The sequence below is a fragment of the Prionailurus bengalensis genome, chromosome E2 (assembly GCF_016509475.1).
Source record: "Prionailurus bengalensis isolate Pbe53 chromosome E2, Fcat_Pben_1.1_paternal_pri, whole genome shotgun sequence".
Classification (NCBI taxonomy): Eukaryota; Metazoa; Chordata; class Mammalia; order Carnivora; family Felidae; genus Prionailurus; species Prionailurus bengalensis.
The window spans coordinates 17197430-17210533 of NC_057352.1; the positions used below are offsets into that span (position 1 = coordinate 17197430).

The following is a 13104-nucleotide window of genomic DNA, read 5'->3' on the forward strand; positions in this document are numbered from 1 at the left end:
AGGAGCAAATAGGATTTCATGTTCAAATTAGTTTGGATCACGCTCATATAAGCCAGTTAAATGAGAGTTTTGTCTTTTTTTCCCCTAAGTGTATTGTTTTGATATGCTGCTGTGCATTATGAGATGTAGGATTATAAGGCTATAATAATTAAAATGCAGACATGGTATTTTAAACTCATAAAGTCACTCACTATATCCACATTTTATTATAGCAAATAACATTGTGGTTTTTTTTTTTTTAATTTTTTTTTCAATGTTTATTTATTTTGGGACAGAGAGAGACAGAGCATGAACGGGGGAGGGGCAGAGAGAGAGGGAGACACAGAATCGGAAGCAGGCTCCAGGCTCCGAGCCATCAGCCCAGAGCCTGACGCGGGGCTCGAACTCACGGACCGCGAGATCGTGACCTGGCTGAAGTCGGACGCTTAACCGACTGCGCCACCCAGGCGCCCCTCAAATAACATTGTTTTAATAAAAATATTTTATAAAAGATGATGCTGGGACTTGGTCAAATTCTCAATTGTTATGTTTTCTTAATGTTTATTTTTGAGAGAGAGAGAGAGAGAGAGCACAAGCATGAGGGGGGAGAGACAAAGAGAGGGGGACAGAGGATCCAAGGTGGGTTCTGCACTGACAGCAGTGAGACCTATGTGGGGCTTGAACTCACAAACTGTGAGATCATGACCTGAGCTGAAGTCAGACGCTTAACTGACTGAGTCACACCCAGGCACTCCTGTTATGGAGTTTAGATATGCAAAATCCAGAATTTCCACAGAATTATCTTTTGTTGTATTTCAAGAATCCCTCCCTACCCAAAACCTACTTGTTTTCTGGGTTTGGATAACATAGAATACTATGCTAACCAAATCAATGCTTTTTTTAGGAAATGACTAGAGAAAGAGTTGACAAACTTTTTCTGTAATGGGCCAGATAGTAAATATTACAGGCTTTGCAAACCACTTGGTCTTATCAGAGGTACTCAATTGTTTTGTAGTGTGAAAGCAGCCAGACAATATGTGAACGTACGTAGTTCAGTTTTAATGACTTTATTTATGAACACTGAAATTCAATTTCATATAATTTCATGTTATGTTTTTTTTTTTTTTAATTTTAACCACTTTAAAATGTAAAACCCATTCTTAGCTTACAGGCCATACAAAAACAGTCAGTGGTCTAGATTAATTTGCTATCCCGATTTACAGTGTGATAGTTAAGGTTTTATCTAAGGTTTGAGTTCAGGTAATGGGTTCAGATTGTGGTGAATATTTGTATTAATAGACTGCTAGAATAAATTTGTACACTCTTAGTACTATATGACACTAAATTATATTTTTGTGATCTAATTATTTTGACATCAGGAATATGGAAGATTCACAGCAACAAATGGCAAGCTTCTTACTTCATTTGATTTAGAAATTCCTTGAATATTTGATAGATTTTGCCAATAAAATTATCTGGTCTGGTGATCTCTTTAAGTGGAGCTATTTGCCTACATTAAAACATTTTTCCCCCTGCATTTATCATTTTAGTCTATTAAGGGTTTACATCTCTTCTTAATTCTGACAAATTACATTTTCCTACAAATACCACATACTTTGTCCAGATTTCCAGACATTAGTAAATGTGATAATCTCCTAATCATGTCCATATTTAATGTATTCATCTGTCCTTCTTTTCCCCATCAGAATTACCAATATTTTTGTCTATATGTATTTTTTCTGTCAAAGAAATAATTTTATTTTCCTTGAATTATTTTTATTTTTACTAGTATCTTTTCTATATTTGAATGTAGCTTGCTGTTATTCTTGCTTTTAGTCTTGTACATTTAGTTCATTTATTAATAATCTCTTGCTATTTAAACATCAGCATGCCTAAAACCAGAAAACAGACTCATAACTATAGAGACCAAACTAAGGGTTACTGGAGGGAAGGTGGGCAGAGAGATGGATTAAATAAATGGGTGATAGGTATTAAGGAGGGCACTTGTGATGAGTACTGGGTGTTATGAGTAATGAATTACTAAATTTTACACCTGAAACTAATATTACACTGTATGTTAACTAGAATTTAAATAAAAACTTGAAAAAAAAATCAGCATGCCTGTGGGCTATACATTATTTGAATATAGATTTAGCTGCTTTCAGGTTTTTCTATGTCATGTGTTCATTCTCATTCATTTAAATATATTCAGGGATTGATTTACTTCTGATTCATGTTACTTGGAAGGGTATTATCAATATTCAGATATGGTTGGCTATCATATTTTAGTTTTTCCCATTTTGAAAAAGAATGTGACCTACATATGTTCTACTTTGGAGGGAAAGTGATTGAGTAAATATTTCATGTTTTCTCTGCTTTTTTGATAAATGAATTGTTATTCTCAATATGTAAATAGTTTTTGATGGGCATAAAATTATTGTGCAGCATGAAATATAGGTGTGAATGTAGTCTTAATCATTCTTTTTCTTTCTTGACTTTTATACCCTAGGGTTTTTTTTTCCTTTTTTAATAGTTGTTTGTTTGTTTGTTTTGAGAGAGAGTCTGCAGGGGAGGGGCAGAGAGGAAGAGAATCCCAAGCAGGCCCTGTGCTGAAAGTGCACAGACGCAGAATAGATCCCATGAACTGTGAGATCATGATCTGAGCCTAAACCAAGAGTCAGATGCTTAACTGACTGAGCCACCCAGGCACCTGCACTATTTGTTGTTGTTGTTTGAGAGAGAGAGAGAGAGAGCAAGCACAAGCAGGGGAGGGGGGCAGAGAGAGAGAGAAAGAATCCTAAGCAGGCTCCATACTCAGCTCAGACTTGATGTGGGACCTGACCCCAAAACCCTGGGATCATGACCTGAGATGAAATGAAGAGTCAGACGCCCAACTGACTGAGCCACCCAGGCACCCCTTTTCCTTTTTAAACTTCATGCTGAGTAAAGAATAAATGTTGGTGCAAAGCTTTTCACCAAACATTACACCCACTGGTCTTTCTCATTATGAATTCTTTGATGTCAATTAAAGTGTATTACATGGTTAACATCCTTTCTACAAATGATAATAATAATGGTGAAGATATTGATACTAGTATTAAAATAGCATTTGCTAGATAGTTACTATATGTTAGTAACAATCCCACCCATTTTACATTTCTTAACTCATTTAATCCTTGCAGCAATCCAACACACACATTAGTGTGTGTGTATATGTGTATGTATATTCACACACATATAAAATTACAAAGCAGCACTAACTTTTCTACAAGTATTGAAATATTTAGGTATTTGGTTGTGTGTGCACATATTTATAAACAAATATAGTTTTTAAAAAAAGGTCTGGAAGATTAAAAGACAAATTGGTATCAGTGGTTACAATGAGGGATATGGTTTACAAGGAGAAATACTGATCAGTTATTTTGATACTGAAACGTAATGTTTTTAAAGAAAACAAAACAAGATAGCACTAAATTTGTATTTAAAAGGCAATTTTTATAACTGTAAAATTTCAGTGAGCACCATTAAGTATGTCAGTAGTATTTAGCAAAATGATAATCTACCATAGAAAAGATTATGATACCATTAAAAATAATGATAAATAAGTATTTATACTTACTGAAACAGTAGCATGATAGAAGCAGGTTATGGTACGGCATGCACATCAGATTACACTAAGAAAGCCTGGAAGGATATGCTGTAATAATATGAAAGTAGTAATTTCTGTTTGGAAGGCTTACAGATAATCTATTTATTTCCTTTGTGTGTTTTTTACAACATGAAAATATGAGTGTTACCAAAGGGAAAAAGAACAGAGCTGCCTTCAAAAACAAAGTTATAATTTTGCCAGGAATTAAAAGATAGCCTATGTAACAGGACTTACAGTGTAGTATTGGTAGTACCAGATCTATAGGTCAGAGCAATAGAAAAGATGGCTCTAAAATGAAGCCAATATAAACACAAATGTATAACCAAGAAGCAGAATAAAACAATGGGGAGGAAAGAATTATTTAAGAAGTAGTTTGGGACAGAATCTTTTTCGGAGGGAAGGCAGGTATAATTTGAACCTTGAATTTACATTTTAGAATACATTTAACAAGTTATGTATAAAAGAAAATTACAAATATGTGAGAAAAACAATGTTAACAGTGTTATGGGTTAAACTATGTTGAAGCCCTAACCCCTGGCACTTGTGAATGTGATCCTACATGGAAATAAGGTCTTTGCAGATGTAATCAGTTAAGATAAGGTCATCGGGGTGTGCCCTAATCCAATAGGACTCATGTCCTGTATGAGTCTCCTCTTAAACAAGACAGAGACCGATATACATAGGGAGAATGCAATGTGAAGATGGAGGCAGAGACTGGAGTGATGCATTACACGACAAGGAATGTCAAAGATTGTTGTTATCAGAAGGCAGGAGAGGGACATGGAACAGATTCTTCCTCAAAGTCCTCAGAAGGAACCAACCTTACCAACAACTTTAATTTTGGATTTCAAAGCTCCAAAACTGTGAGAGAATACATTTATGTTGTTTTAAGTCACCCAATTTTGAGGTACTTGATATTGTTATAGTAGCTCAAAAAACTACTACACTGCTTTATTTTTTTTCCATTACCTATTTTTAAGATCTTATTATAAAGATTATGAACAGAGCTTATCTTTCACCCAGTATGAATTCCTTCATGGCGAATAAGGTCAGAACGACTACCAAAGGCCTTTCCGCATTCCTTACAGTCAAAGGGTTTCTCACCAGTGTGAATTCTTTGATGTCTAGTAAGGTTTGAACCTTTATTAAAGGCCTTTCCACATTCATTACATTCATAAGGTTTTTCATCTGTATGGATTCTCTGATGTTGAATAAGTTCTGAGCTCTGAATAAAGGCCTTTCCACATTCCTTACATTCATAGAGTTTCTTGCCTGCATGAATTCTGTGATGGTTAGTAAGTGTTGAGGCACTACTAAAGGCCTTCCCACATTCCTTACATTCATAAGGTTTCTCACCTGTATGTATTCTCTGATGTTGAATAAGCCTTGAGTGTTGAGTAAAGGCTTTCCCACATTCTTTACATTCATAAGGTTTCTCACCAGTATGAATTCTCAGATGTGGAAAGAGCTGTGAACTCTTAGTAAAGGCTTTTCCACATACTTTACATTCATAGGGTTTCTCACCAGTGTGAATTCTCTGATGATCGTTGAGGTTTGAGCAATAATTAAAGGCTTTTCCACATTCCTTACATTCATAGGGTTTCTCACCAGTGTGAATCCTCTGATGTTGAGAAAAATATGAACTACAACTAAAAGCCTTGCCACATTCCTTACATTCATAGGGTTTTTCACCAGTATGAATCCTCTGATGTCGAGTAACAAGCGAGCCACGACTAAAGGACTTCCCACACTCTTTACATTTGTAGTTTTTTTCAGCAGAATGAGTTCTCTGATGTTGAATAAATTGTGAGTTCTGATTAAAGGCCTTTCCACATATCTTACATTCACAGGGTTTCTCTTCATTAACAGTTTTTTGATGTGGAGTGAGAAATGTGGGCTGAATAAAAGTGGGCATGTCTTCATGGGTAAATATTACTTGACTAAAATGTCTCTTCTTTAGAGATAATATCTTGGTCTCACACATGGATTCCAGATCTGAAAGAAAATAAAAATGTGTATGTTCATTTATCCTATCTTGGAAAAGATTAAAACTTCAAAAAAAGATTAAGGTAAAAATAATATCTAGGAAAGTTAATGCTTAAACAACTCTCGAATACAGCTAAGCAATTTTTAAAACTGATAACAAAAGCATGGACATTGAGGAAAGCCAACAGGAAATTCAAGAGGGTGATTAGGGAAATAAATAATCTCTATCTTGAAATACTGATGTGAATCAGAATCATTTGAAACTTCTGTAAATACACCCTGTTCAGGGCCACCCTCTATTATATACAGTGATTCTAAGCATATATACATGCTCATAAGCATATATCCCTTACACACAGCATCATACTATATGTCTTGTAATTTGTGGACAGTTGTCCATCCTGAATAAAAAGATTACTGAGGAGGGCACCTCGGTGGCTCAGTCAGTTAAGCATCCGACTTTGGCTCAAGTCATGATGTCACGGTTCATGAGTTCAAGCCCCACATCAGGCTTGCTGCTGTCAGCACCAAGCCTGCTTCGGATCCTCTGTCTCCCTCTCTCTCTATCCCTCCCCCACTCATGCTCTCTCTTTGAAAAATAAACAATTAGGGGCACCTGGGTGGCGCAGTCGGTTAAGCGTCCGACTTCAGCCAGGTCACGATCTCGCGGTCCGTGAGTTCGAGCCCCGCGTCAGGCTCTGGGCTGATGGCTCAGAGCCTGGAACCTGTTTCCGATTCTGTGTCTCCCTCTCTCTCTGCCCCTCCCCCATTCATGCTCTGTCTCTCTCTGTCCCAAAAATAAATAAACGTTGAAAAAAAAATTTTTTTAAAGAAAAATAAACAATTAAAAAAATAGACTTGAGGAACAAATGTGTTGAAATGTATAAATGGGTGGAGGTGCAGTCAGAGACTGTGCAAAGGGTGTGCTGTTGCAAATTCACATTAGGGTATAGCCTACAGGAAGTCTAAGGTGCTGAATGAAATAGGCAAGAATGAAGTAGGCAGGTGATAGAGCCTGATATATTGGGGATTCACTGAAACTAGTTAGTCTTGACCACTCATGACCACATAATCAAACCCCAATAAAAACTCAGAGCAAGGATTAAGGGAAGCTTCCTAGACTATATGATGTACAAGGAAGGTGGCATACCTTGACTACATGGGCACAGAATTTCCTATGCTTGGTACCTCCTAGAATTTGCCCTATGTACCTTTTCAGCTGGCTGTTCACTGTCTCTTTTATATAAAATGGTAATCGTAAGTACAGTGCTTTTCATGAATTTATGAGTTGTTCTAGTGAATTATCAAACCTGAGGAGTTGTATGAAACTCTAAATTTACAGTCAGCCAGGCAGAAGTATGGGTAGCCTGGGGATCCCAGTTGCAACTGGTGTCTGAACTAAGGGCAATCTTGTTGGGTACCTTGCCCTTTAACCTGTGGAATCTGATGTTAATTCCAGGTAGTGTCAGAATTTAATTGAAGTGTAAGACAGCCATTTGATATCAGAGAATTTGTGAAAGCCACAATACTGAAATAATCCTGTTCATTTCATCCCAATTTCACTCTCAGAATGCCAATAATAGGCTCATACTCCCTCAATTAGTAATGAAAGTAAAAGTCCCTTCTGATGGGAAAATTATGCACAAGGGAAAAGACCAAATTACCAAAAGTGGGCAGTCCTCAGTATATTAACCCAACCAGATCATCCTAAAGTAAACAAGACCCAATCCCTACTACACAGAAGTTCCAATCATCTTTTCAGTATGTCGTACTTAAAAATGAGCAGTAAGCCATTGTTTATAAGACATTTGAGAAATGTTTTTCAACATGAAAAGGAGCCTAAAACAGAACAAAGTATCTGTGAGGGAACAATCAATGCAAGGAACAGAAGAAAAGGTCAAAACATATAATGAATAACCTCAGAGAGATAAGAGAATTAAACAGGCATAAGATGCTAAACAAAGGAACACAAAGGAACACTAACATATATACACACAAAGTTCTTAGAAATCAAAAATATAATCATGAAAAAGTATTTTTAAAAACCCCAAAATTCCTCTCTAAATTCTGTGCACAAAATTCTGGCTTCCTTTCTCAACTGACCTTGGAGAAATTACAGAGAATTTGGTTTTGTGGAACTGAGGCAAATTATGAAATATCTTAGGGAGACTGAAGACTTATACAAACTTGTGTGTGTTTGAGGATGGAGCTACTTGCCTAGATAGATGGTAACAGGAGGCAAGGAGAGGCTAGCCTGGTAGTAAAGTCTTTAAACTCTGATTTAGCCTTTCCCTGAACTTCCTTGGGACCACAGCAGCCTATGTCTTTACCACAGGAATTGATGGCAACTCTGCTCAAGTTGCTGAATAAGTAGGATAACCTAATGGCAAAGAAAAAAACCTGTGGATAGAAGAATATGGCTGATCACCTGCTCTCAGGCATATGCTCCTCTACCTCCTAAGCTATTAAAACCCCCAGAGCAGGGCACCTGGGTGGCTCAGTCAGTTGGGAGTCCAACTTCAGCTCAGGTCATGGTCTCACTGCTTGTGGGTTCAAGCCCCGTGTCGGGCTCTGCGCTGACAGCTCAGAGCCTGAAGCCTGCTTCAGATTCTGTGTCTCCCCCTCTCTCTGCCCCTCCCATGCTTGTGCGCTCTCTCTCTCTCTCTCTCTCTCTCTCTCTCAATAATGAATAAATGTTAACAAAAAAAAAAACTTAAAGAAAAAGAAACCCAAGAGCTGGTGGATTACAAAAGGGAAAGCATACTCTTCCGTAGATGCTGCTGCTTTGTAAATGTTGAAAGATCAAACCCTGATAAGAAGAATTACCTAGAGGAGCAGTAGCAAATAAAAGTTATCACCAGTGAACCCTTAGGTCTTAGGGCTCATCATCCTGAGCTTATCTCCGCCCACTTCTTATATCTACCTAGAGGGACACAGACCTGGGTCTACCTCTTGGCCCTACCCCAGGCACACTGCCAGACAAGGTGATTGATAATCTCTTGGGAACATGGACTCACAGGTCAAAATGGCCATACAACAGAGGGTACAACTGTTGTTGAAATAAGACTACAAACTACCATGATCATCTTTGACAGATACAGAAAAAGTATAGGATGTGGCCAAGACCTATTTATGATAACTCTGAGCAAATCAGCCCTGCAAAGTAATAGCTGTAACTTGGTAAAAGTTATGAAAGAGAGAGGGAGACACAGAACTTGAAGCAGGCTCCAGGCTCTGAGCTGTCAGCACAGAGCCCAATGTGGGGCTCAAACCCACGAACCATGAGATCATGACCTGAGCCAAAGTTGGACGCTCAACCAACTGGGCCACCCAGGCACCCCTGAAGAAACTTCAGATATGGTCCCATTAGATCAGGAAAAAGAAATGTTACCACTACCAATGTTACCAATTAAGGCAGTCCCAGCTATTATTATAAGCAAAGAAATAATAAGTATGAGGATTGGAAGTGATAAATCTAATAATATGATGATCTAACTAGAAAAACCTTAATATGATGATGATCTAACTAGAAAAATCAAGAGAATAAAAAACTGCCAGACATTAAAGATCAAGTTATAAAAATCAATAGTATTTTGAGTAACATCAGCAAGATGATGGAATAATAAGTGCTAGATTCTCCTGACCCCCATAATAAACACATCAACTCAATACCAATACATAGATAAGTTCCCTTCGTGAGAAATCAAGAAACTAAGAGAATCCTACATACTAGGCAAGTGTGAAGCCAGACATATTAAAACTAGTAGGAAAACTGGAGAAACCCTCTCTCACCATGATCCCCGTACTGGCATAGCACCATAAAACTGGGAGGAAACCTCCAGCTTCCAACTTCTCCCTGAATACAAAAAAAAGTTGGAATGCAGTCAATGACTCAACTTTTCTAAGTGATGCCTAACTGACCATTCTGGAGCCTCGATTAGACCTGTTATACCCTAGACTCCTGAGGACTACAGAGAACAAAAGCACTGGTTTGAACTAGTATGCAGGCACTCACCATAACTCCTTTCCCTGCTCAATATAGAGTGAATGGGAGAGAAACTTCAGCTCTCAGCTTCTCCCTGGGGAAGGTAAGAGGTGGACTGTGTGTCAAACATTCCAACTTTTCTGGGGTTTGACTAAGGTACTGGCTTCTATCTCACCAGTCTTGGAGTGCTGATGGAACCCGGCAGATTCAAGATGTCTGAGAGCCACCAAGAATTAAGAAGGTAGTTTGAACTAGTATACAAACTTATCATAGCTCCTCCTCCTGGCCTAGTGCAGAACGAATGGATAGAAAACTCTAGCTCCCACCATCTCCTTGAAGATGAGAAGAGTTGGACAATGCAACAATTTTCTAGCTTCTCTGGGAGCTACCCAAGATACTGACTTCAATCTCACCTATCTCAGAGTGCAGACGGGACCTGGCATACAGTGGGCCCCTGGGACTACAGAAAACAAAGGGGGCAATTTGAACTAGCATGGAGGCACCACAGCTCTTCTCCTAGTTTAGTACACAGCGAGTGGGAGAAAAAACAAAGCTCCCAGTTTTCAAATGTTCCAAATTTTGGGGGATTACTTAGGGCCTGGCTTCTGTCTTGGAGCTGATGGAACCGGGAATATTCTAGACACCTGGGAGCCACTGAGAACAAAGATGGGGATTTGAACCATCTTTGCATGTAACACCTGCATGTAAACATTTGCCATAGCCCTTCCCCCCATTCCAGAGCAAAGCTAGCAGGCAAAACACTCCAGCTCCCACATTTTCTCTGGAGAGGGAAAGAAACTGGACCACACATCCAATGTTCTAATTTCTTTAAATGCTACATGAGGAATTGGTGCTTGTTTCAAAGCACTAATGGGACCTGGCATACTCTAGACACCTGGGGGTCGCTAATAAAGACAGTGGTTTGGATTAGCATAAAAGTTTGAGAGGCTGACAGAAGCTCTGACTGGTGAAGGTCTTCTCTTGTATGAGGCTAATACATAATAAATGGGACAAGTGGCATTTTCTTTAACATGTAGATATCTACACAAAGAATCAAGGAAAATGAAGAAACAGGGAAACACAATCCAAACAAAGAAACAAAGCTCCAGAAAATTACCCTAATGAAATATAAGTAGAGGAATTACCTGACAGGGAATTTTAAATAAACATCATAAAAATGATCAATAAGCTCAGGAGAACAATGTATGAGGAAAGTGAGAATTCCAATGAGACAAAATATGAGAAATAATAAGAAAATCCTGGAGCTGAAGAATGTAAAAACTGAACTGAAAATTTTAATAGATGTAGTCAACAACAGACAGAGCAAGCAGAAGAATCAGTGAACTCAAAGACACATTTTTTTGAAATTATCCAATCAAAGGAGCAGAAAGAAAAGAGAATAGAAAAGAGTAAAGAAAGCTTAAGGTTCTTATGAAACACCAAGGAATGTTCTAATATACACATTATGGGAATTCTAGAGGCAGAAGTGAGTAAGAACAAGAAAACTTACTCAAATTAGTAATGGATGAAAACTTCCCAAATCTGGGGAAGGAAACAGACATGCAGACTCAGGAAGTCAAAGTATTCCAAAAGAAATCCATACTGAGACACATTATGTCACACTGAGACATCATTATAATGTCTTTGTCAATAGTCAAAGGCAGGGCCGCCTGGGTGGCTCAGTCGGTTAAGCATCCAACTTCAGCTCAGGTCACGATCTCGCGGTCCGTGAGTTCAAGCCCCGCGTCGGGCTCTGGGCTGATGGCTCAGAGCCTGGAGCCTGCTTCCGATTCTGTGTCTCTCTCTCTCTCTGCCCCTTCCCCGTTCATGCTCTGTCTCTCTCTGTCTCAAAAATAAATAAATGTTAAAAAAAAAATTAAAAAAAAATAGTCAAAGGCAAAAGGGGCACCTGGCTGGCTCAGTTGGAAGAGCGTACGACTCTTGATCTCAGGGTCATGAGTTGGAGTCCCATGTTATGTGTAGAGATTAAAATAAATAAAAACTTCAAAGGCAGGGGGACATGGATGAAATTTAAGAAGACTAAAATCATACCAAGTATCTTTTCTGACTATGGTCAATGAAATTAGAAATCAACAGCAGAATGAAAACTGGAAAATTCACTAATATGTAGAAATTAAACAACACTTCTGAACAAGTGATAGGTCAGCAAGAAATAGAGAAATTAGAAAATATCTTGAGAGACAAAAACAAGATGAAGAAAAAGTAGTAATGAAGAGGGAAGAGTATAGTCCTACATTAAAAAATAAGATCACTAATATATGACCTAATTTATGTCTCAAGGAACAAACTAAACCCAAAGTTGGCAGAAGGAAGAAAATGATAAAGATTACAGTGGATATAAATGAAATAGAATAGAAAAACAAGAAAGACCAATGAAATAGTTGGTTTATTGAAATAAATAAATAAAATTGATAAACTTTTAGATGAAGAAAAAAGAGGAGTCTCAAATAAATAAAATCAGAAATGAAAAAGGAGACACTATAACTAATGTTACAGAAATAAAAAGGACCATAAGAGGCTACTATGAATAATTATATACCATGAAACTGGATAACCTGGAAAAAATGGATAAATTCCTAGATACATATAACCTACCATGACTGAATCATGAAGATACAGCAAGTCTGAATATACCCATAACTAGTAAGAACATTGGCTCACAATAAAAAAAACTTTCAGGGCACCTGGGTGGCTCAGTCAGTTAAGCGTCCAACTCTTGATTCCAGCTCAGGTCATGTCTCACGGTGGTGAGATCCAGCCCCAAGTCGGGATCCATGCTGAGCCTGGAGCCTGCTTGAGATTCTCTTTCTCCCTCTCCCTCTGCCCCTCCCCTGCTCGTGCATGCAGCACACACTCTCTCTCTTTCCTCTTTCTCTCAAAAAAAAATTCTCTCAACAAAGAAAAGCCGAGGACCAGATGGCTTCATTGGTGAAGTCTACCAAACATTTAAATAATAATAATGTCAACCTGGGGAGTGGGGGAGAGGTACCAATCCTAAAACTCCTACAAAAAAACTGAAAAGCAGGGAACACTTCCAAACTATTTTTGTTTTTGAGAGAAAGAGAAAGTGCACGTGTGCACACACGTAGCGGAGGGGCAGAGGGAGAGAGGCAGAATCCCAAGCAAGCTCCACTCTGGGGCTCGCTTCCATGACCCTGAGATCATGACTTGACCTGAAATCAAGAGTCAGATGCTCAACCAAGTGAGCCACTAGGCTCAAAACTCATTTTATGGGGGTGCCTGGATGGCTCGGTTGGTTAAGCTTCCAACTTTGGCTCAGGTCATGATCTCACAGCTTGCGAATTTGAGCCTCACAATGGGTTCTGTGCTGACAGAGCCTGGAGCCTGCTTTGGATTGTGTCTCCCTCTCTCTCTCTGCCCCTCCCCTGCTCGCACTCTGTCTCTCTCAAAAATAAACATTAAAAAATATTTTTTTTTAAATAAAGAGGAAAAAGAAAAACATTCATTTTATGAAGCCAGCATT

At 38.4% G+C, this 13104-nt stretch overlaps 1 protein-coding gene across 6 annotated transcripts in view; it reads right to left on the minus strand.

Annotated features, from left to right (window-relative positions):
- Positions 1-1107: 1107 nt before the first annotated feature.
- Positions 1108-13104, minus strand: part of ZNF829 (zinc finger protein 829) — a 28263-nt gene continuing 16266 nt past the window's right edge. For 4 of the 6 annotated variants that reach the window (XM_043600706.1, XM_043600702.1, XM_043600705.1 and 1 more), the window contains one exon: positions 3454-5623. In XM_043600706.1, the coding sequence (XP_043456641.1) occupies positions 4644-5612 (969 nt within the window). In that variant the 5' untranslated portion in view covers positions 5613-5623 and the 3' untranslated portion in view covers positions 3454-4643. Of the gene's footprint in view, positions 5624-9406; positions 10916-13104 lie in introns of those variants that run through there. The other 2 variants (XM_043600704.1, XM_043600701.1) reach the window with 2 other exon arrangements.